We start from the raw sequence: 26290 nt of genomic DNA on the forward strand, positions 1-26290 counted from the left end.
ATTATTGTAGTAAGCAAAGTAAGTCAGAAAGAGAAAGACAAATACCATATGATATCAATTATATGTGGAATCTAAAATACAACACAAACGACCTTATCTACGAAACAGAAACAGACTCACAGACACAGAGAACAGACTTGTGTTTGCCATGGGGGAGAGGGAGTAGAGGAGGGAAGGGTTGGGAGTTTGGGATTAGCAGATGTAAATTATTATATATAAGATGGATAAACAACAAGGTCCTGCTGTATAACACACTATATTCAGTATCCTTTGATAAACCATAGTGGAAAAGGATATGAAAAATAATATATATATGTATAACTAAATCACTTTGCTATACAGCAGACATTAACACGTTATAAATCAACTATACTTCAATACAATTTTAAAAAATAAAATAAAAATAAAACTGAAAAATATTTAAAAAATTAAAATAAGAAAAATAAAGGCAGGAGGCATAAGTATGATTAAAACACCAAGGTGGTAGACTTTATTCTATGTATATTTATAACTGGGGTAAATATAAATGGACCAAAGAACACAATTAAAAGGCATGGATTGACAGACTAGATAAAAAAAAAAAAGCAAGACCCAATTATATGTTGCTTATAAGAAACACATTTTATGAACATAAAGATAGAAACTGATTACAAGTAAAAGGAAGGGAAAAATTCATATAAACATGAAGCCAAAGAAAATAGTATGGCTATATTATTAAAATCTAATTAAATTCAGAGGTTGGAAATGTTTCTTCCAGTTGTGAAGATCAGGGAAAGCTTTAAGGAGGTAGCATTAGAAGAATGGGCAAAATTTAGACCACAAGGGCTGGGAAGGATGGAGAAAGATTTTGGAGGCTGAGCAAAGACAGCATGAGCAAAGTCCCATGGACAGAAATCTGAAGGTTAGTACAGAGAATAGCAAATAATTCAGCTTGCCTGATGCTCAGTGTAGCACTGAGAACTAGAATCAAATAGGTAGGTGGTGGCCATGCTGTGAACAACCATGAATGCCAGGCTAAGATCTAGATTTTGTTTTGTAAGTGATAGGAAGCTGTTAGGCAGGGAAATAACCTATAAGTTCACTGCAGGAAAGTCTATTTGGCTGTATATAAAAGGAGTAGCAGGGCAGCGTATCTTTGAGAGCTTGAGCATTCATGGCTCTGGGGGGTAAGTAAATCATGGGTCCAAGAGAACACCAATGTTTTATTCTAAATAAGAGAGAAGATGGTGATGTCACTTTCAGAAAGGGAGAAATCTGGAAAGACAGGTTGGGGAAGGAGAAAAAAGGGATTCTGTTCTGGACCTGTTGAGTTTGATGTATTAGTGGAGTTTAAACACAAATTAGTCCAGGCAAAATAAGAAACAGAGGCCTGTAATTCAGGATTAGTGGGATTCAGAACTGTTTGCACAGAAAAGAGGTTTAAAACCATAAAAATTCTAGAAGAGGCATATATAGAGAGTGTATGGAGAAAAATTCCCAGGAGAATATCTACAATAAGGAGATCGAGCAAGGGAAATTGCAGTCTAAAAAGATAAAGGTTCAAGTTTGAAGTTAAAGAAACTTGGGCATGGAGAAAAAGACTCCCTTCAGAATTCTGGAAACACTTCTGGTTCCAGAAAGTTGGTGTCATCAACTCTGTCAAATGCTACAGAGAGTAATGGGTGGCTGAGGAAGGCAGGTAGATCTGGTTACCAGTAGGTTATAAGCCAGTGACGTTGGATAGTTTAGTTCCAAAGGAGTGAAAAGAATAAAAACTAAATTGTTAGGAGTTAAAGATTAGGTCAATAAGAAGAGGAATACACTTTCCAAAAGTCTGCAGAAAGAAAATTTGAGAGATAAGTAGAGTTAAGAAAGATTTGTTGTTTTGCTGTTTTGGGGATAGGAGTGTTTGGGATGGAGATTAAGAAACTGTAGGCCTGGGAATTCCCGGGCAGTCCAGTGGTTAGGACTCTGAGCCTCCACTGCCGGGGGCCTGGGTTCAATCCCTGGCTGGGGAACTAAGATAAGAGAAAAGGGATAATCAATAGAAAAAGGTCTCTGAGGAGGCAAGAGAAGATTGGGTCAAGGGTGTAACTGGAAATGGGAAGGGGAAAAGGAAGAAAAATAAAACAGGTGGAGTTAGAGAAAGATTACTGTAGAGAAGCGAGGCGCTAGTGAAGCTAACATAAAATGAATTTAGTCTTCTAAGTATGAGGCAAAGTGATCTTTAGAGAATGAAGCGATTCTGATTCTGGGAAATAGAATAGTGAAAAATACTGGGATTAAGCACTGTGGGAAACAGTGATTCAATTAGGGAAGAATACTCACAGAATAATGGAAAAGGCCCAGTTAAGTTGAGCTGCAAGAAATTGCAGTGGAATTAAATGACCTTTTTCAATATTTCTGAAGTAGCACTGGGGTGGCATGAAAGCAGAACCAAATTAAGTTGGTCGTGTGGTCTCCACTGGGGAAATAAAACATGGTGAAATGTGTGCATGTTTTAGAATCAGCTTGCTTTTAACTAACTCTTAGGGGTTACATCTGCAGTGGAAAAAGCACAGGAAAAGATCAAAATCAGAAGGAAACAGTTTTATGATTTCTGCATGCCTGAGCAGAAATAACAGATTCTAGATGAGTAAATCCACAATTAATGCAGACCAAGCAAAATGGAAAGTGGAGTTACTTCCGGGATGAGCCAAGTCTTTAAAAAAGCACATTGTTTGAGGAAAAATATTTTTATTCTATTTTTCTATACTGACCTATGTCAATATACTACCTTAATCAAAATAATGAAATAGTTCTTTATCCTTCCTTCTTATTAGCCATGTAGCAATGTCTAACACTTGAAAAGTGACTTTATAAATATTTAGGGAATTCAAGACCTAAGAGAAAGAGTAAAGCAGAAGTAATAATCTTCAAAGTATCCAAAAGTTCCTTCTTATTTTTATATGTTTATTTACTTGAAAGATTAATTAGATGCAGGTTTTTGAAGTTTGAAAAAAGAAGTTATTCTTTTTACTTTGAGAATAATAAATTTCTTAAAACTCCATATGGAAAGTATGAGCCAAATGTAGTATTTAACCAAGCGTGTAAGCAAAATAATTGGTATGGGTCATAAATGAAGACATTTCATGTCACATTGTCATAAGGCTTCTTCTGGAAGGAAAAATTAGAAGAAAATAGGCAGACACAGAGGCTAGAAGACAGGCACAAAATAACTTACAGGGATGTGGGAGAAAATTAATACCATAAAAAGGCTAAGATATTCTATATTATATTTTCCAAAGCCTGCCCCATGCTCTATATTTGTGGGTGAACTGCAGTTGAACTTGCAATATACTCCATATTCTTAGGTTTTGAGCATCTCGCTCCTAAGCCACGCTCTAGGGAAGTGTAAGCAACCCAGACACACAGCTGAAGAGAAAAATGCATCCCCATGGGTCTGAACAGAGATAAGAGAACCTCTTTTATTGTTCATTAATTTCACAACTGTCAGTCTGAAACTTCCAGAGAAAGTTGAACAATCTCCAACTTGTGGTTATGGCCACTGCCAAGGTTTTACTCTTTAGCATTTTCAGTGTTTTCAGATGGAAGTGGATGAGTGGGGGATGGAGAGGAGGAACAGGAAGAAGAGACCATGTTCCAGGTGGAAAGGGTAGACGGCCGCTTCTTGGCTAGTGTGCTACTGGGACTCACATAACTGAGCAAGGCGGGTGGCGGAAGGTGTGCCCAGGGGGCTTGTCTACACGGGACCTGCCAGGGCAAGCCAACTCCAGGAAGTGTAATCAAAGGAGGGCAAAGAGGAAGCCAGTCAGTCTAAAGTTTCTGCAAAGCAAAGGATTAGATCAACAATTTTGATCTACATAAGCACTACATAAGCACTATTTCTGATGTGAACTGTTTTAGGGGGGCAGCTAAATGCCCCTACACAGCAAGTTTATTAGGGCTCGTCACATTTTGCCCTTGTTCTTTCAGTTTCCTGGGAAAGTCTGTTTAGGTTGGATGTAGCCAGAGGCACTTGAACACTTCAGGGGAAGTTTTCATATGTGTATATTTCTTTCAAGTTGAATCCACTAACTTTCATATGTTTTCAATCATTTTTCTGGCCACCATTGGAAATATTATTCTATTTTCCACACAGCATTTTTTTTTTTCTTTCTGTTAATGTCTCTTCTTTGTCAGGAATGCCTCATGTTCAATCTTTTAGGCCAGGACTGTGCAATGCAAAGGGAAGTGGACATTTAACAACTTTTCTCCTAATCAGTGTAGATGACCTGTCATCCATCCATTCTTTTTTACAATTTGTAATATCACCACTGAATCAAAGGGAAAAGAATAAGGACCAAGGAAAGAGGATTGTTTAGTGGAGAGCCTTAAGAGAGATGTTGATTGAAGAGGAATGGACATAGTTCCAGAAAACCTAGACTAGGATACCTATTTCAAATAGCTTCACATAGCTTTTGATGACCTTCCTGAGTGCTCAGGCGGAAAGAAAACCATAGTGAACCACACAACTCAATAGGTAACAGAGCTTATAGAAGGAAGTATAGTAATTGGTCAGAAGGAAAAGATATTCCTAACATTAAATACTATTGCATGAACCTTAATGAAAGAGACATTAAAAACTAAAGTGGAAGTTATGACTAGTACATTTGGTCATTTCTTATATTAATCCCACAATAAATACTAAGTAATAATAGTGTGAAATTATAGTTGTGTGATATTATTTTTAGGAGAACATGCATCAGTGATGTAGCTTTTGGGAGCTATGTTGTGAAATATCAATTAGTAATATATATGGAGCCATAAGCCCCTTTGAAAATCTAATGGTTGCAAAGGCCATCTCCTCAGAAAAATACACATGTACAGAGAACTGTGGATATGATTTGGAATGACTGGGGGACTCCCTAAAACCCATCCATTTACCCCAGGAAGTGAGATGTTGGGCCTTTAGTCAGAGCCAAACCTTTTCTTTCAAATAGATGCTCCTTTGTGTAAGGAGCCATTTGGCACCATTTAAATGCCTCTAAAAGTACTGAACTGAAGGCTGCAAGAACTTATGAAATATACCACCTCTGGCTTTAGGAAGATCTTAAGTTCTGCTTTGTGTAAAACAGTTCCTAATGTACCTGTTGTCTTGACTAAGTATTAATAGTCCCTTCTTTTACTCTCTAAAATGTCCCCGTTTCGTCGATAAATTACACACTTTTGAAAAACATCAATCCATAAAATATAAGCAATCAAGAGATGAAACAAAAACAGCAAACAAAAAAAAGCTCAGAAATATTGACGCTGTAATCCACATGGAGAAATACAGATTTATAAGAATGGCAATGAATCCATTTAAACACAGAACTAAGGTAAAATGACTATAGAAATTATGGTTAGGGAAGAGAATAGAAAAGCAACACACCTTGAAAAATAAAAATACCTTACTTACAAAAATTGGCCACGGAAGGAGAGGTAGGTACAAAGATGTTAATGGTACTAAATTCTCCACCTTTCATGGCAAACAGTCAATTAAAGCAGTATAAAATTGAAACATGGAGTTAAATTTTTTTTCATATTCTTTAATAACGTATCTTTGTTTTTTAGCATTAGTGGGTCCTTTAGAAACTAACATTCTTTTAGTGAAGAAATATTTTTCTGAAGTTCAGCAATATCATCAGTTTCACTTTGGTTTCTTTTTGTTGAATTCAAGTAAAATTAAATATATTACCTCTATCAATAATAACTTGAATGTGATGATCTCATTTCTATGAAAACCTGCATGTCTATTTATTTATATGTTATTTACATAGATGTCTGGAATGATACTCACTAAGGTCAAACTAAGCTGGGGTAACTGTTATGCTAATTTTATACTTTTATGACAGCTTGAACTTTTATAATGAACTTGTGTCATTTTTATAATAATAATAAAGTAATAAAAAAGAATGTCAACTCCCGAGTCAAAACTTAAGCAGAGATTAGGTAATAAACTCAGTCCTAAAAGAAAAAAATCAAGTGGAGCCCCAATTACTTTCTGAAAATTCCTTAAATAACTGATAAAAGATGATATTCAAGGTATTGTATATATTACAGTTTAGTAATGCAACCAATTAGTAACTGGAATTAAAATAACATTAAGAATGAATACACCTCTGCATAGCATAAAAGTACAATGCAAAATGAAAATATTGACAATATCTTAAATTACATTATTCCAATACTATTTTCTTCTGTCAATGGTTTATAGTTGAAAATACATTAGTTAAATGCTTGCATGATGTAACTCAGCTGAAGTCCTAGAATTCAGCTCTATTACTTTAAAAAGCAGTAACAAAGGCCTGGAAAAATAATCTGAGGACAGGATTTAGCACGAGTCTGTTTCCACCATAAGATGATCTAAGTATAGCTCTTCCTAATATTTTCATTTTATTCAGGCTTGTTTCCCTAGCTTGGCTGCATTCACCAAAAAGTGAATTCACAAATAACTAGATGGGATTGTAGGGTATGAGCCATCTTATGTTGAAAAGTGACAGCCAAAAAGATGATTTGGGAGATGGATGGACTGAACCATCCCCTTGGGTCCTGTGTCACCCACTGTGGCTGGACTGACAAATCATTGTATGATATTCAGCCTCCCGACTGCTTCCTCACCCTGTGCACTTGACTAAGTTTTGTACAAACTTGGCTGGTCTGATTTGATATCAGGAATTTCTGTGGTTCTCTATGACTACACAATAAAGTCCAAACACTTCAGACTGATTTCGTTCAGGCCCAGCCTAAGCCCCATGAAACAGGTCTGCTAGCCACACCAAACTCAACATTATTCCCCAAGGTAGAGGCCACAGTCCTCTATTTTATTGCCTCCATGGATTTATTCATCTGTTCCTTCCAACAACAAGCATTTAAATTGAGTATACACCTTCACCCTGCTGGAGGTTATGGGGAACCCCAATCCTTAGCTTTCCTTAGTAATGGAGACAAGCATGTAAACTAAATTAGAAGGCAAAATTTATGTGTCATGATACAGAGGCAGAGTGCTATAGGAGCCTGAAGTAGGAAGAAAGGGAAGAGTCTTGACCAGAAACCAGTGAAGAGGGTGATAATTGAAATGGGTTTGTTGAATGAGTAGAATTGTACTGATGTGGGCAGAACTCCCTCAAACAAATTGCCCAACAACATGACCTATTCAAAAACTGCTTAACAGTACTGTAGTATGTTAATATGAAAGCTTTAAAGTCCATAGTGGAATAACTGACCAGAGGAAGTGTGAAAGCAGGAATCGGGCTACTCAATACAGGACTAAAACATGAGTATCAGACCTCAAGAATGCAGTCAAAGATCAGCACCTTTTCTAAGGGTCTCCCTGGCTTCCCACCTTGGTCCTGACCCCAGACTCCATCCTCCTGTCATTAGAAGGTAGCCATGCTTCAGTAGCTGGGGAGGATTTGACAGACAGTACTAGAAGCAAGTACTTGCTACACCAAGAGGGCTGCCTTGGTCATGTGAAGGCATTGTATTATTTGGGAGTCAGGCAGAGACTGGGCAACGAAAAACAGTAATGGAAACTGTCTTGACTGTGTTGAGACCTGAGTTCAAAGATGAGGACCTTTGAGACAGAATCAGATCAAGGAATGGGCCAGATGAGGCAATTTATACTTTTCACATATTAAAACACCTTGATTCTTCCATATTGAAGAAATGTAAACTGGTTTTGTCTGCACTGAAGTAGACAGTACTCCTAAGTGATAATAAAAACTCTAATGCAACTGGAAACATCAATGAATAGATAAACAAAGTGTAATTCCACCCTTCAATGGACTATTACTTGGCAATAAAAATAATAAAATACAATAAAATAAAAATAAAATAAAAAATACTGCTACCCACACCAACATGGATGAAACTCAGAATCATTATGCTGAAAGAAGTCAGACATAAAAGACTACATTTCCGCCTGATTTCATTTATATAACATCCAAACTAAGTTGTGATGGCTAAAAATCAAATCAGGGGTTATGGTGGTGACAGGTATATAAAACTTTCAAAACTCATTGTATTGTATGTGTTTAATGGATGGAGTTTATCGTTTGTATATCATTCCTCAGTGAAGCTGATTAAACACCACTCATGCAGACCTAGTTTAGTGGAGTATTTTTGCACCTCCCTGCTCACGCAATGCAGTCAGTTCAAAGTCAGCAATACACATTGTCAGATGAAATTCCAAAATCAAATAATGTGTTTTAGGGTTACTTTTGCCAGAAACTGGAGAATATTTTTAAGTGATCTAAATTCTAAACCCTTTAATTTGTCACCCAAGAAATTCTCCAGTTGAAAAAAGAAAAAAAAAAAAAATACCATGGGAGAAAAAAAAAAAAAAAGAACTAGAGAAAATTATAAAGTGTTTTATTGAGTTTCTTTTCCAGGACATTAACATTTTTGCCAGAGTAAGTGCAGTGGGTAACAATTCCATCCACATACAATTTCATCCAGAAAATCCAGTTTTAGAATGTCAGGGCCTGAGCCCCTGCACCAGGGATGGATAGATTAAAAGCAGGGCTAGCCCTCTGTGCCCATGTGTATGGCATCTGGCATTTGAAACATAACTGACACCAGTTTCTCATCTTCTAGTAAGAGAAAGTTCAAGGTCCTTTAGTATATGAGTGTGTGTGTGTGTGTGTGCGCGTGCGCACGTACGCGTGCACACATGCACGAGCATGAGTATGTGTACACAAAAGACAAGTAAGTTAAGTTAGTCGTTTTCCTCAGTTAATCTCAGGGGTACTGTAAGGCTCCCTTTGTATCGCACTAGTCATTCCACTACATTTTCCCTGGCTTTGCCTTCGCCCTCCTTTCAGCCTCCAATGATCATTTCCAGACTCAATCCCCTCAGGAAGAAAGCAAGCTGAGAGCTTTGCCTCTAAAAGGTCACACGTACAATTACCTCCCTGCTACCAGGGAACAAAGGAAGCCTCGTACATTTGCACATTGTAAGGCCATAGTTACCTGGATTTATTTGCTGTCATTGAAGCAGTTGGCCTGTTCTTTTCGAAGAGGCTATTTTAGTGGGGCTGGGCCAAAGCAGCTATATCAAGATGTAAAAGATGTCTTTTTTATTACCAAATTATGTATGTAAATAAAATGCCTCGCTCTTTCCCCCAGGTAACATGCTTCACACGTTACTTAGAAACAAACAAACACTGCTGAAAGTTTAATGGTCCTTTTTCTTCCTTTTAGGTTGCACCATAACATCCCTGTAACAAAACAGCCACATGCCCTGTGTTCATTTGGGGACATTCATTAACCTAAGAGTCAAAGAGAAATCAAAGAACCCAGAGGTGTGAAAATGTCTTGAAAGGGAAACTGTCCCCGTGGCCTGCACCACCACTTTGAGTAAATTAGAAAAAGATGCCCCACCTTAACACATTTTCAAACCATCTGGTTGTGATCTATCATCTGTAATGACACAAGTCACAAGATAACAAAATTTAAATATGGTGGCCGTGGAAAAGAATACACAGGACAACCCTTGCCCTGTCTCAGGACATGGCCTAGAATTGGCCCTATAGGTTGATGTGTACTTTGTTTCTCAGATGGAGCATGACTGGTAAGGAGCCAGTCTGTAAATATCTGAGTTGAATCAGAGATTTTTCAACTTCGTGAAAGCCAATAAAGCACTTGGATTCTAAATATTGACACTGAAGTTGCACTGTGAGTGGAAAGAAACCAGAGACATCTGCTGAAAACACAGCTGAGACTGATTCGGCAGATGAGAATGGCACTAAATGGAAATGCGTTTGGAGGAAACGGCTGTCTCTCAGGAGGTGGTTCAAGTGTAGCCCAGATGCTGTTGCTCAGAAGAATGTTCTGATTACAGGCAATGTGCAAGGCACTATGCTAGGGACAGAACTGGGAATTGGCCCTAACTGTGGGAATGATCGTATTTAAATTCACCACCTTTATTTGGGAACATTTTTTATTTTTTCCTAAGCTCTCTGTCTGAGGCAATAAGTCTAGTTGACAGATCCCTATTTGGTGTGCACAGAGCCCATTCCCCATGAAATTAGTCAAGAAACAGGGGCCGGGGGAGAAAGGGGCTTGCTGAGTGGAGTAAGCATTCTTGACTCCTTTGCCCATTGATATGTTTGAACTCAATCAGACTGATTAGTTCTGAAGACTACTCTCCAATGGGAAACCTCTCTAGGGTCCTGGACTTTTTGTGGCCTTGTAAAATTCTTAGAAGCTTTGGCTCCCAGATATCTGACCCACAAGAATCGCCTCATTGTTCTGGAGTCTCCCACACATGATCCAAATGGTGTTTGGCAGCTAGGGTGAGCTACCCTTTGCCCCGGCGTGTGTGCCAGTGGACACTGTACTCAACTACTACACAACTATGTGGGTCCCCTCATGGGCCCTTCATGACCCAGGCTGCCCTCTTTACAGCATCTCACCCAGGCTACCCCGTGGAACTATGTCCCCTCTGTTTTACACTCTGGATCTCAGATTGTAAACTGATGGACTCGCCACCATTTCAGCCAATGGACTTCCATGTTTTATTTGACTGGCACAAAGTTCTTAAAAGTTTCCAGTGTGAATATCCTTAGGTGGGACTTACTCTCCAGCATACCACAGGCTCCACCATTCCCTATGGCCCTACATGCAGCTGCCCAAACCCTGAAAGCATATGAGCTTGTGACTTAGAGCAGCTGTTCTTTCACTCCCTCTCCCCACTTATCTCCCCAATAAAAGGTATTTGCCTTACAACTCATTTTTAAGAAGTGAGCTAAACTTATGGTTAATCTGTATTAATACGCCAATAGCTAGACATGGTTTGCTACCTAGCTAGGGGATCTTTGCATTTTAGCTGGGATTTCCTATGGAGTCAGTGCTTTGAGTCAAAGGACTGCATCTCTGGCTCTGGAATTTAAAAAGTAGGGGAGGTATTTTAGAAAACAAATGTGCAGTGGTACATTAGCAATTGTCAAACTGAAAATTACCTACTCCCTTTGAGTATAAGCACTTAGGCACTTTGAACTTGACAGGAGGCTGGAAACCTATCCTTAGGCAAAAGAAAACACTCCATGAAGGGAGGAGGGTCCAACAGCACTTCCACACAGTAACTGTGCATAATCCTGAAGTCATTTACTTGCTAGAGGATTTTTTGCTTCCCTCACTTCTAGCTGGATCCCAGGTTGTCAAAAACAGGGCCAATCCTGCCAGGGTCTGAGGGAATTGTTATGTGACTGTGCAGCTTTTGAATGGGTATCATTCCATCAATAGTGTTCCTCTTTCTGCATGACAAAATCAAACGTAAAGAATTTGGGCCATAGCTGCTGTTTTAGATTTTCCACACTCTTGATCTCTTCTATTAGGCCAAATAATTGAAATGTCTGTGGTAAGTGCACGAGGCATGTCGTAGAATGCAGTAAGGTTAGATGGGGAAATATGAGGGCAAGTTTTTCGTCCCTGCACTTGCGGAAAAAAGAGTAAAACCTCTTTTAGAAATCCATGTGCGTATTCCAGTATTGAAAATGTCTGATCAAGTAGCAGCTAACAATTACGAGGCACTTTCTATGTGCCAGGCCCTGTACTAAGCACTTAACATGCTTTATCTCAATACTTCTCATAATAATCCCCTGGATAAAATGTAATACCCCCATTTTACAAACCAGGAAACTGAGGTACAGAGCTGTTAGTAAATGGTGAAGTTGCTTTTCACCCAGACAGTGGATCTTCAGACTGCCTGTCACTGCACCGCCACTGTGAAGGGAGCACGGCGGAGATGACAGGTGGCAGTCTGTCAGACACGATCCCAGGTCTTTTGCGGGTATTCTCACATTTAAGCTCTTGCCTGCCAAACTGAGGCTGAGGGAAGTAATTTGTTCAGAGATATGTGATTTTGTTGTGCATCTGTCAACTGATTCCAGGTCTGTTTGATTTCAGCGGCTTCTAGAAACATGGGGCGTAATGTCGTCTGTCGTCGGCAGAGTATCATGCTCTGCCTTATGTGTCCACAGTCAGCCGTTGCATGGGATTTGAGAGAAACCTGTAAAATTCCTACTTCTGCTCTCTCGACTACCTCAAAAGTTCATTCCTTTGGATTAAAATCCTTTCTCCCCAGATCCTCTTTCAAAATGCAAATAGTCCTATGAGAGATTTTTCCATGAAGAATTTTATCAGATTTTCCCGACCCCCTTCCAACAGTATCAAAAGATGGGAGTTGGTAGGAGCAGGGAAGATGCAGAAGGTGTTGAAAGGGAAAGGAGATCCAGGTCACCCAAAGCCATTCCCAAAGTCAGAGTTTTGCCTGTGGCCATTTAAAACACAATTTCAACAAACTTGACTGAGACTGAAAGTGTATAATTAAGTTTCCATTCCCCCAGGCATGTCCTACACATGCAGACAAAGTACTAATAGCATTCTAATATATAGGAGTAACTGTGTAGTTCAGTCTCAAACCTCAACAATCGCAGAGTTTGATTGTCTCAAAACCACTGGTATTTCACATTTCTGATGTTTTCAAACAATCCTACCCAAATGTCACATCTGGAAGGATCGTTGTTTGAAATTAAATTGTTTTTGGAAATCACTGGATGCCACGTAAAGGAATTTTCCAATCCAGCCTGTCTATTGGCCAACTATTAGAGAGTCTGCTATTTGTGATTTGGAGTTTTGTTTTGCTCCTTTTAAACAATAAGAAAGACTTGGTCATTCATCTGGAAATGCTGTTAACAAGTATTTTCATGTTCCTGATTTTTTAAAACAAACTATTGGTATTTTGAATATATGTTTGGCATTTTAGCTATTTACTTCCTTGTCCTGACATACAAAGGCTGAAAAATCTAAGTCAAAGAACGAATTCCAAATTAGTTTCTGTTTATGAAAGGAATACAGTTTCTTAGCTGAAGGTTTTTCTTTTTCTTTTTTCTTTTCACATTTGAGATAGAAGCGTTCTTTTCTGATCCCTTGGAAGGATATTGGTTAGAAAGTGAGGTGTTTGAGATATTGATTCAACCTCTTGGCAAATTCTTGTAAGAATGACTTTCCTTGAAGAAAATGGATGTGTCCCTGGTGTCTGGTTCCTGTGATCCTCAGTTTGGCACCAGGCCTGACCTTCATGGTCAGATGGCTCTGGGTCACAGGGTAAAATGAAGCAATGGGGACAAGAAAGGAAAAACCTAAAAATTGTGGCAGACACAGTTTTTCCAGCTGCTATAGTTAGAGAGAAAAAGAGTAAACCATAGGCACTATCTGACCTGGAACTTGGAAGATGGGTTATTTCCCATGACTGGTTTGTCTACAACTTGTATGCTAAAGGGCCCCCAGCTCTGGGGGAAGGCCCAGGATAGAAGTTTTCCAATGAAAAGAAGAAAGATATCATCTTGGATATAGGACAGAAAGGATTCTAACCTTAGGAGATAGTTTTGTTCTTTGGTTATTGTCTTTTCGTTTTCTTTTCTTATCAGAGTTTTTGGTCCCAATCTCTCCCTTTCCTCTCTGTCTCTTTACCCTCTGCCTCTGATTTCCTGAAGCTTTAGGTTGGGACCAGTGATATCTTTATGTTTTTACCTTTTCTGCTTAAACAAAGGTAGCCTGGATGTGAGAGCTGCTTGGGGACTTTTAATGACAGCATTATGGCATCAGAGTTGGTGCTTGGAGCAGGATTATTGGAAATTTATTGATTTCCTCCATTTATTAGATCCTTCTTCAATTTGTAGGACATCTCTCTTCCTATAAGACAGCCTCACAGAGGTAAATATGTGAAAGAGACAATGGATGTAAGAAGGAGATGAATTACATAATATAAAGGGAAAGCAAGAGGTGAGTCCTAAGTCAAATTCTCTCAATTTCCACCTATTCATAAAGCTGAACTTGTCCTCACATCTAGCAGTGAGAGTCTGTTCATAGGACAATCACCTCCATTTCAAGAGGAACTTTTTCAAGGTTGTGTTGCACTGCCTTTGGTGGAGGTCTAAGAATTTTGGGAGAGATTTTAATTGTTGACCTTGGAATTTAGGTTTCTAAGAACTATGTATATCCATTCAGTCATTACATAAAGATTTCCTAAGCGTCTATCATTAGAAAATGTGGATGTCTGTGTGTTTGGGGCTGGAAGGAGCGAGATGGGGGTGACATGGAGAAGCAGGCTTAGGAAAACACATGAAATCATTTAAGCTAGAAAAATTATCTGAGGGTACAGCATGTTGTAGTTCTGTTCATTTTAGGCTTGAATAATACCTGAATTTATAATATGTGATCCTCTCTTATCACAGAGGTTACCATCAGTATTCTTCTTTTCAGAGAAGCAGAAATCCACATATTGGAGTACCAATGCAAGGACCACCTATTTTTGCTTTCATCTTTGGGCTCTGAGAGAGGTAGCTATATTTATTATGGTCTCTCTCATTATGGATATGTAGGACATATGTATAATTATAATTTGAGGCTGATTTTTAAAAATGAATATGTTAGAGTGTAATTTGTACAGATGAGTATTATTCAAATTTTTATATTAGGAAGTAATATATATCAATTTCATCGGTGATGCTGTTGCTCTCACATCAGATGTGTAACTCTCTCTCACCCTCAACACATATTTCACACACGCTATATACACACAGATTCCTTTGGGTTGGTTACTGGAGCCAACACGGCAGAAGGAAATGCTCTTGTTACCTTGAAGTTACGCTTGGTACACCTGAGAGCCGTGGGATCCTAGAATGCTGCCCTGATATTCAGGCATGGTTGGCACCAAGGAAAGATGCAGAAATGGCACATGGAGCTGGATATTAGTGGCCCAGCTGGCAGCATCATCAGGGGCTGGTTTGTGAGGTCGAGCCTGGTTTTTATGACATCAGCACTGATGAGTGCTAGTTCAGAGGTGAACTAGGGCCACTGAAGATGGCTAAAAGGATAAGAATCTGCAGAAGGATCACACTGAACTTTTTATCTACCACCTCCAAAGAGTTCCAAGTCATGCTTGTATTTGGGAATTAGAGGCAAACGGTTCTAGGAGCCTGTCTTTATTTCAGAAACTCAGTTTAACTGAAGGCATGAGAGACAAAGGACTAAGTAGACCCTTAAGATTCACTTTCCCCTCTCTATATGTCTCTCTTTCTTATCTGATAGGCCTGATAAGCTTACCTGGTATTTTTCACTGAGAAAATATCAAATCTAAGCTAACAGACTGTAGCTCCTTCATCTTCCCACTAACAACCTACAATCTTACCTCCACCTGCATTCAACCTCCTCCTGAAATGGAGAACTGTCCCCTCTTGTTAATCCTCTCCCTTTGCACAGGCTGGGATCCCACCTTGGTGCCCATTTCTCCTCCAGGTTTTACATTTGCTCTTATCACCTCTCCTGCTCTCTACTGGATCAATATCCAGAATATTCAAATGTAGTCTACAAGCTCCCATCTTCTAAGGGAACCTCTCTTAAGCTAAGATCTCTGTTTCTAGCCTACCCATTATTTCTCTTCTAGTCTCTAAGCCAAACTTCTCAAAACACATCCTATCTTTACCATCCATACAGTCTGCAGCCCCCGTCACAACTCTGAATGTGTTCTCTCCAAGTGTGTCAAACTAAATCCACATTGCCAAATCAAATAGATTTTTTGGCCTTCATCCTACTCCATCCTTCATCCTACCCCTGTGCGTTGCATACTGTTTTCCACACCCTTATTCTTCACATTTTCTTCCGTCACAACTTTCAGGGCACCGTGCTCTCAAGTTGTTCCTCCAGTGTTTCCAGTCCCTTATTCTCCAGCTCCTTCTCCTCTAACCCCTAAACACTGCAATGCTTCAGGGCTCAGCCCTGGGTTGATTTTTCTAGCCCTATACTCATTCTGATGACTTTAAATATATTTTAACAATGCACAAATGTATACCCCAGCCCAATTCCACTTTGGAGATCCAGACTTATATTTTCAGCCTGACTGACCTACTTAGATATCTCACAAGCATTTTGAATTTGCTATGTCCAGAAGGAAACAATTGGTCTTTATCCCCAAAAGCCTACCCATTTCTCAAGTTTTTCCCATTTTAGAAAGTGACACAAGCAGTGCAGTTGCTCAAGCTAGAAATCTTAGTCATCCTTGACCCCCTTCCTTACTCCTCCACATCCCACCTATTACCAGGTTCTGCTCATTATTCCTCATCTCCATCTCTGCTACCAACACCCTAGGCCAAGCTCTCATCTGCTTTCACCTGGATTCCTGCAGTAGCCAAATAACTGAGGTCCCTATGTCCACTGGGCAGCTGGCGGAAACTGTGCTGTTTCCACAGGTTTATCTTGTGTGCCTGTCCCCTCCCTTCATCACACTCTGGCCACATGTGGACTTTTTAGTTCCATTTTAAGATCTCTCTTACCTCAAGGCCTTCATACACGCTACCTTTAGCCAGCATATCTCCTCCTCCTGTCGTTCCCATCCCCTCACATCCTGACGATTGGCTAATGCTTTCGTACCTTTCATGTCTCAGCTGAAATGTCACGAGGTTGTCTCTAACCAAGAACCTAAATGTCCACCTCCCACCATTAGACACTGTCACATTACAATTTGAATGTTTGTATTTATTTTTATTTATTTCCTATCATTTCCTCCATAAGACTAAAAACTCCAGGAGATCAAGGACTGTGTCTACCTTTTTTATGACTCTATATTTAGTACTTAGTCCAATGCCTAACAATAAATATTTATTGAATGAACAAACTTCTGTCCTCTTTGTCCTGCTTAATTAACACTTATAAGCCTGGCAGCATAGCCATACCCTTTTTGTACCACACATATGCCTCTCTCTTTAGTGACATAAAAAGGTATTGTTCTTTGGAATTAGACAGATCTGGCTCTGACACCATTAACGAGCCCACTGTGTGACTTTGGGTTACTTGCTTAATCTCAGTTTCCCCACCTGGAAAGTAGGGAAGTAATATCTAACATATAGTAATATTACGACGATTAAAATGAGAACATGTATATGAAGTACTGATCATAAAGATATTTAATAAAATTTACTTCCCTTTATTCCATTCCTCCTAATAAAATCCAAATACTTTTTACCTGACACACACACACACACACACACACACACGCGCAAACACACACACACACACACACACACACATACAACATCTGACTGTGAGAACATCCATCCTACCCTTCTGAGTCTTTCTGATTGTGACCTTCCCACTGAGGGGTTTGCCTTTAGAGAATGAGATATTTAGCTACAGAACAGCACTGATGATATTAAACCAAATATAAAACTGTAGCCCTAAATAATTTGAGTTTGTATTATAAGGGCACGTTCTCAAATATGAAGGTAACACAAAGAGAAAGGCAATAATATTTTTGAGTGTAGAAGACATTACATTAAAAGAAAACACCAGATGGCAGCACCTGATGCTAGAGATGTGTCTGATGGGATTTTAGTTCAAACCTGAGCATCAAGGATGCCAAAAGTAGCTTAAAACTACATTCAGAGAGACAATCTTTTATTAAAAAAAACAAAAAAGACATTCCCTAAAGAAAAATAATGCCTATTTTGTAATATAGTATAGGGTTTTTAGAAACAGTGTTTCACATGTTACCAGAAAAATACTAAGAAACTAACCCTAAGCATTATGGAACTAATAAAAGGTAATTAAACAAATGCTTCATTTTAGGTTGTAGTTATATTTAATTAACTCTGTCAATCTGTGTTCCAATTAGACAGAAAGGCCTTAAGTCAAAGAATGAAATACTATCAGCTTATAGAAAAGGGAAATTTTTCCCAAATATTAAATGCAAATATTAAAATGTATTCACTCATATTAAAATAAGAGGCAATAGTGACCTCTATTCTTGTATACTTTTAGCATTACTTAGACCATTGCTTGCTAAAACAGACATCAAAGGGTTGCATTAAATAAATGCAATATTAAAATTTAAAATGATAATCTATAGTTTTCCATATTATGCATCAAATTTCATCTGGAATTAACACTACTTTTAAAACCTTGCTAAATTGGATATTGCTTGTTCAGGCTTTCCTTCTTTTAGAGGCAAAAAGGGGAGTTTGATGTTGCTCTGACACCATATAATGGGAGAGCAACACCCCAGGCAGTCACACCTTTTATTTATTTTTTAATTTTTTTATTTTTAAACATCTTTATTTGAGTATAATTGCTTTACAATGGTGTGTTAGTTTCTGCTGTATAACAGTGAATCAGTTATATGTACACATATATCCCCATATCTCCTCCCTCTTGGGTCTCCCTCCCACCTTCCCTATCCCACCCCTCTAGGTGGTCACAAAGCACTGAGCTGATCTCCCTGTGCTATGCGGCTGCTTCCCACTAGCTATCTGTTTTACATTTGGGGTGTATATATGTCCATGCCACTGATCTCTCACTTCGTCCCAGCTTCCCCTTCCCCCTCCCCGTGTCCTCAAGTCCATTCTCTACATCTGCGTCTTTATTCCTGTCCTGCCCCTAGGTTCTTCAGAACCATTTATTTATTTATTTATTTATTTTAGATTCCATATATATGTGTTAGCATACGGTATTTGTTTTTCTCTTTCTGACTTACTTCACTCTGTATGACAGACTCTAGGTCCTTTTAAATAAAAATCCACATCAACGGTTTTATTCCTCTTACAGTGCTGCTTGGGATCCTTCACAACTTCACTGTGAGATCAGAGAGAGTGAATTCAGCCCTACGTCTTGGATGAGAAGCAACGGAACAATTCAAGCCCATTCAGTGGTGAGAGGGCAAAGCAGAGCTGGCACAGAATGCCCATCGATGACTTGGAGGAGGACCGTCTTAGCGGCGTTTGTTTGTTTAGATTTGATTGACGGGTAACAGGAGCATCTGTGTCATCAGAGAACTGAGCCAATCTATGTAGGAGGAACATTCCGAGCGGAGGGTAATCCACTCTGCCAGCGAAACAGTCACTGTTGCCCAACTGCAATGAGTTGTTTCCAAGTTCTGTGATCATGATTCTGAAAATATTTTTCTCACCTGAGTTCACTACAAGATTGAGCCCCCTGAGAACATTGGGCAAGATCGCTGATTCCAATCTGAAGTCAGAACAAGGATTCTAGAGGGAAATTGTTCTGATTGACATGAGAAGAGAGGAAGCAAACATCTGAATTGAAAAAAAACAGTGCATGTGTCTCACAGTCAGCCAAAAGCTGGCCGCCACAGGCAGATGAAATTCTGAAATCTAATAATGCACAAGGCAGTGATCTTTATGGAAATGAATGATTCACTGCACTATCTAAATCTTAAATGATACAAAGATAGAAAAACAGCAATAGAGAGGGTCAAAATGCAACCAAAGGAGAAAACTACACTACCCAGGAAAGGCTTTCTGCTGAAAGCACAATGCAGTGGCAAATGTCTTTTCAACGGAAGGGATAAAGTCTGTTGGTTCAAGAGATCTTATGCCTCTCAGAAGACTAGGAGTTTTCTCCATTTTAATGAACCCAAGCTTGCTCCAAATCTGGCAGCTAAAGGGACCCTATGTTGGATGACATTTCTATGCCCTCCACTAAAGCCTGTGTGGTCCCCAAAAGGGCCAGCACATATCTGACGGCAGTGGGTGCCAGTTTCTCACTGACACGCACCTTTTCAGGTCGGGAGCAGAGTTGGTCGTACTCTGACAGAGCCGTGTCCTCTAGATGCCCCTGTTCCAAAGGACTCCCTCTACTCTGATCTCAAAGCGCAAGTCACCGACAGCCCTCACTGGCCTCTCCTCCTGACATTCTCCCCTCCAGATGACTGAGTGAGTCAGGGGTGTCCTCTTGTGAAGCCAGGGGCCCAGGCCAGCCTCTCTCAGCAGTCGTGACTGAGTGAGAACACGCTATGCTCAGCCTGCTGGCTCCACTCTTGGGAGCACAAAGTATGTGTTACAGCAACAAGCACGAGAATTCTGACCACACTCTTTCCTATCTTGAGATCTGTAATGAGAACACTTAAAGCAAATGCATACAATCAGGAAACAGGGCTGAAAGTCAGAACACTAACGGAGTTTCAGATTTGTGGCTCTAAGACATGGATTCTTTCGCTCACTGGATCCAGACCCCACACGTTTTGGAAGAAAAGCAACAGCCAGAAGATGAGAAAAACAGTTCATGTTTATGAGACCAGCCTGAAGCCCATGCCACACTTACAAGTTTGGGTTTTCGTTCGGCAAAGAAACTAGCTGTTCTTTTTCAATTTCATCGGAAAATATGCCCATTAGTCTGACTCTTCAGCTTTAAGATCACTGTCTTGGAACCTTCTAAACCAGTAAGTGAAAGATCTCACTTAAAGATTTCATTTTAGACATAGAAGTTAGGAAAAAGTACCCAACATTTGCCAAAGTAATGCAATAAAAGAAGTAATGAAGAAAAACTGGGTAAAAAATGGAGTATGGCTACCCATCCCCCAATCCCTCTGGTTTAATTTTTGCAATAGCTTGGGTAACCTTAGTTTCCTGCGAACAGTTCGTTTAAAAAACTCCTGCAGGTGGGACATTTCAAGTAGCAAGTCACGGAGAAAAGCCTTTGACCACCTCCTATTTCTCACGACTTGACGTTCTGTAAGGTGTGACACATGGCAGCACAACCACTTCCCTGGCTTCATGGAAGGACAAAACACATGGACCACACTCTATCTTGCATCCTTCCCCAGTCCTGGTTGATGACGAAATTTCAGGTGAAGGCCCAACAACATTTCACCATACAGGTTGGGGATCCCTGGGGTCATGCTTACTTACAACTGCCCAAGTCATGGCCTGGTGTCTGACCCAAACACAGGGTACAGAGCAGCAGCAGAAACTGAGCACTTCCTAGATCCATGAACACACCTAGTTGGCTTTGGGTCTGCACTGGGGTTAATCCCCCAGATACTACAACCATATAAGTGTTAAAAGAAAACATGCTGCATTTTAAAGCATGTTTATTTCTGCAAGTGCTCCAGTGTTTAATTATGCTAAAGTCATTTGGGGTTTTTGACACAGATTTTATTTTATTACGATAAACTCAGTATAACCAGCATGGCCAAAAATGAATTCCTAAGGTAGATGACTAAAATAAACCAGTAATAAATATTGGCTGTTGGAATGGGAATTATTTCTCTGTAATGTAGACACAGCATTACTGACTCATTTTCAAATACCAGTCTCTCCCAAGGATTATTGGTATGAGGGATCAAGGAAGAAAGAAGTCCATCTCTCTTTTAGGCAGCAGAATGGAAGGAGACTATGAATCCACCAGGCAAGGGTGTTTTTAAATCTACTTTGCCAACAGAGATATAACCCTGGAGTCTGACAGGGGGTCAACTTAGGCTGCACTGAGGCAGAAATAAGGCATTGAAAGAAACCATCCTAAGAGTTGAGGGAGCTGATTCTGGGGACATTTTTCTCTCATTCCCCTGGAGACAGAATGTACCCCCAGACCCACCCAGAGCATATCATGTGGCACGAATTACCTTATCAGTCACAGTGGGTACTGCCATGCTCCTTTGCTGCTTGGAATTAGTGGACTCTTTGAGGCCACCTTTACTCCATGTCAAATCTTGAACTTTTGGCCTGCTAGGTTGAGCTGTACAACTTCTCTGGTGCACCAGAAAGCTGTCAGGGGCAAAGGTCCGGCTACAATTTGGGCAGGGTACGAGCTGAGCTTGACTCGGTCCCTCTTGGTTGGACTGTCCAGTTGGAAGGGGCTGAGGCTTCCGCGGTAGTGGCTGGCAGAACTCGCTAGGGAGCCGGTCATTTTCTATTTTCCACTTTTCCAGGCATTTGGGCTGATGTATAGGAAGGGACAGAGTGCCAAATTCCCTACCACAGACGTAGCAGATGAGAGCCCTTGGTCGGGTTGGGATGCCACCAGAAGCTTTCTTGAGAGCAGCAAGATTATCAGAACTGTTGGGGTTTGGTGCCCTGGGCCCCTCACCCTTCGGCTTGCAGCTTCTCTGATGAGCAAGAAGCCGATCTGGCAAGAACTTGTGACCACAGGATTCACAGGGCAGCAGCTGAGCCTGGGAACCCTGGAATGCTGCCTGAAGATTGTAGGATCCACTTCCACTGAGAGGCAGTGGTTTGGAAGGTTCTGGCCTCCTCAGGTGCTTGGGCAACTTGCTGTTTTCAGTACGCCACTTCTCCAAGCACTGGGGCTCGTGAATGCCAAGTGATTGGGACCCAAATTCTCGGCCACAGATATGGCACACCTGGAACCCGGGCCTGCGGGATGGGATCACAGGGGGCCTGGGCTGACTTTCCGACATAATCCTCCTACTGGACCGTTTTAGGAGTATTACAGTTCCAGGTCTATTTTTCTGAGGGTCCGTCTTTATTTTTTCACCAGGATTGACAAGCTCAATTTCTGGCAAAAAGCTAGAAAGGGATGCACTAGATAGAACAGCTTGGTTTATAAGGAAGGTAGGCTCTTTAGAATTGTGGAAAGACTGTTGCAACGTGTTGGAAACCGTTTTCTCCTTTCCTCTTTCCATTAACAGAGAAGTCTTTCTCTAGTGCTTGCTCTGATTTCAGGCCAGACATATTTTGGGCTTCTGCTTAGAGAGAAGGTTAGTCAGGTTGGCTGTTCTGGGGTTCCACATTGTAGCCAGTACCTTAGACCCAAAGACAGTGACTCAGAGCTTCATTGCAAGGCAGCAGTCTGGAATGCTGGAAAGTCCCCATGAAACCTCAGATGCCTCCAAGATCTGCAGGGGAAACATAAATCAAGAAGTTATTACATACACACACACAGACACACACTTAGATTTTAAGTTGATAAAGAAACGTGTTTTTTTTTTTTTTTTTGACCTAGTATCCTCTTTGGCTAGCATAGTAACTAGCACTTAGGATTTGTTCAGTAAATGTTGAAATAAGTACGAAAAAAAATTCCATTATGAATTGCACTGTTACTGTGTTGAAAGTAGTGTTCTGCCCAAAGGAAGATGGACATTAATAGCACATCACAGACATATATGGCACAAACCAAGAGGCACGGTGGTGAGATCATGGAGGAGAGAACCAAGGCCTCTGAAAATGATTAATGAAACTGCAGATCATGTAAAAAGACCTCCTTCCACTACCTTAGGGATTCTTTTTAGTGCCATGGATTCCTTTGTCAGTTCTTTGAAGCCTAGGGACCTCTTCCCAGAATAATAATTTTAAAAGCAAAAAATAAAATTCTTACTAGTACAAGTGAAACTAATTTTATTGAAATAATTTATCAAATATTTTTAGTTGTGATTTATCTTTTACTTGAGCTATAGTAATATGCTAGAATTTTTGAGTGTCCATGGGCCTAGGGTTAAGAACCGGCAGAAGAAGTAATTCAATAGTGAATAGGAGGATTATCAGGGAAACCATCAGAGAGAGGTAAACTTCTTGTAACCTACCAGGTATCCACTCTTCTTCATCATGGGACGGGAGTATTATGAAATTGTGGCCATAACTGTCAAGCCAAGATGCAACCCAGGGCTATACTCTTCCTGGCAGTATATCTGTACATCTTTCCTGGGAGGAAGATGCTCAGACTTCACTTGATGCTCTTTTTATAGCTATTGTGTTCACGTTCTTGTTTTATATAGATATATCTCTATATAGATATTATCTATCTATGTATCTTCAAAATACCTTTTGTAAAAAACATGGCCAACAATTTTATTAAACCAGAAGAAAGGGCTGATAAGATCTCATTATGGTCAGAAGCCAAAGGAGTTTTTACCTTGGGTAAAGGCATGAGTCAGTTTTATCCCAGGTCTACAATCTAGCTCAAGAAAGGTAATTTTCAAAAGTCTTAGGACCTTCTTCATTTCCTGAAGGATGACCTCACTCTGGATTAGAGGCTCCTATTCACAGAGGGAGAAGCACCTGATATGAGGCTGGACCCTGCAGACCACAGCAGACACGGCTTCAGGTACAGCAAGGACAGCCGTGCTGGTAATATCAAAACACTGTTTGGGCATTGCGGTTGATAAGGGACAAAAAGAGCTGTGAGATATGCACCCAGTTCCCGTATTTTGGTGCCAAGGAAGGTCTACATCTTTGCAATTAAGGCTATCAAATCAGGTCTGGCACAGAAAAGGAAGTTATTCTTCATTTTGACAGATCCTAGGACAGTGATATTAACACATGTGACAAAAGAATGTGTTGGCCCCAAACAGAATGACCAACACAGAAAATGAAGCTTGAAGGAACAAAATTTATCACTTGATCATCACCATCCAAAGAGAAAATGGCTCTAGAGAACACAAAGAATCCAGTAAAATTATTTCATCAGGTTTTAAACAGCACATGACTGAAATAATCCTCCAAACCACTCTGCTTTTTTGGTTCTGATTTCTTGTTCACCAAGGATCTCCTGGTTCAGTTTCCCATTTTCCTTGATACCAGGAAGTTGAAGACAGCAAAAGTACTTAAGGAGACAGATTGGAAAAATCAATGCGATCAAATGAGCTTATTTCCCTAGACTTGCTTGCAGTCTCCCCCTCTCCCCACACTGTTCCCTGGAGGTGAGAATTCTGAGAAAGCCCCATGACTTGCTCCAATACCTCCTGCATCTTTACCTAATCATAAAGTAAGAGAACTAATATTTACTGAGTGCCAACTATGCATCAGATATTGTACTAATTTTTATTTACATAATTTCATTTAATTCTCAAATGATTATGAGGCAGGTATTATTATTTTCTTTTTACAAATGAAGAAACTGTGACTCAGAAAAGACAAGTAACTTGCCCAAGACAGTCAGTTTCTAAATGACAGAACTGGGAATCAATTCCAGCTCTCTTTGGCTCCAATGCTCGACTCTTTCCATTATTCATTCTGCCTAAAATTCCACCGGCAGAGCTTCTTCTCTTAAGTTTTTTATCCCTGTTTTAATGTACGATTCATATGCCCCATGGGAAGGTAACTAAGCTCTCACCTGCTTTTATGCTCTCTTTTAGAAGAAGGAAGAGGTGAAAGGGAGGAGGGGAATAGGGCACAGAAGAGGAGAAATCTCCAAGATGGAAAAAGCAGGTGAGAAACTGAGGTTACTGAAGACAGCGTTTTTCCTTAAGCGATAGGGATCGCTTTATTTTGCTGTGAATGGTTTTCTAGATGAAGTTTTTCCCTGTGTGGTGTGCAATACATAATCCTTTCCTGATCTCCCCAGTATCCTTAATAAAAATCTACACTACTAGCTGCAGGCGGTGGGTGAGAGGAATTGGCTGCAGGGTGAAAGTGAAGGCTTCCCAAAGAGGTCAGAGGGCATTCAGTTTGCAGCCCTGTCACTATTTTGATTAGGGATGCATCTTTATGCATGCAGGTGCTTGTGCACTACAAATATTTTCTCTGCAGCAAAAATGACAAAGCATCATAAAATTCCCATTGAATCTTCATCTTTTCTTTTTTAATCATCCTCTTTCTTCCTCCAGTGTCGTCCTGAAAATTGTCTTATTGTGATTAAATGTATCAATGTATGGAAGATGAGGTAGCTAGAAGCAAGTGAAGTTTTGGGGAACTGGAGAAATTTATGACGTTTCTGCCAGTGATTCTGCTAAGGCAATGTGACAAGGCACAGCATAGTCAGCTGCTCTATCCTATAAGTTAGTTCTAAAGGTGAGAGTGCTGGAAAATACTAAATACATATACTTAAATCACTTAAGAATTTGGCCTGTCACCCAGATACATCGTAAAGCAATGTTGCTAGTTTATAAAGAGAACCACTTTGCAAAGCCAGCCAGTTTCACCCCAAGCATCCATGGAGAAATGTTCACTCCAACTGGCCTGAATTATTCATTTTGACCATATTTGCAAATAGACTGTTTAAAGAATGTCTTGGAAGGCATCACGTTTTATCAATATGATGCCATTTTTCCATGCCCTTTGGTGTTCATGGGAAGGGAGAGACAAACTCACAAAGATGAATATAATAACCATGAAAATCCAAAACTCATCTTAGCATTAGGAGGTGTTTCTCTATAAAAGAGGGGAAAGAACACAAGCAGAAGTGTGATGAAGTCTTTTGAAAAATAATTTAGCTCTTTGAAACAAAATAAACATGGATACATGACATTTTCTCTGTTAGTATAGAATCCAAATTCTTTAAATGGACAAATGAATAAATAAGAAAGGTGGAGTTGGGACTTATGCTGGCTCTGAGTAAAATTATAAAATAGAGGAGGTTTGTCTTCAATATCTTCCATCCACCCCATTCAGTAGCCTCCCCTGCCTGGTACCCTCATATACACTCCAATGAAATCTTGCTTTCAGAAAAGAGCTGATAGACTCTTTTACACCAAGAATTATGATTGATGAGGTAATATCCCTCCCAGAGTCTGGCAGAGACAGCTAGTTCCCTACCAATA

The 26290-nt window shown here is 39.9% G+C and overlaps 1 protein-coding gene across 3 annotated transcripts in view; it reads right to left on the reverse strand.

Annotated features, from left to right (window-relative positions):
• Positions 1–26290, reverse strand: part of LOC132422128 (zinc finger protein 474) — a 125981-nt gene that overhangs the window by 73342 nt on the left and 26349 nt on the right. For all 3 annotated transcript variants that reach the window (XM_060006970.1, XM_060006969.1, XM_060006968.1), the window contains exon 2: positions 21419–22651. In XM_060006970.1, coding sequence (XP_059862953.1) covers positions 21419–22438 — 1020 coding nt within the window. In that variant the 5' untranslated portion in view covers positions 22439–22651. The remainder of the gene's footprint in view (positions 1–21418; positions 22652–26290) is intronic.

This window comes from Delphinus delphis, chromosome 3 (genome assembly GCF_949987515.2).
Source record: "Delphinus delphis chromosome 3, mDelDel1.2, whole genome shotgun sequence".
Classification (NCBI taxonomy): Eukaryota; Metazoa; Chordata; class Mammalia; order Artiodactyla; family Delphinidae; genus Delphinus; species Delphinus delphis.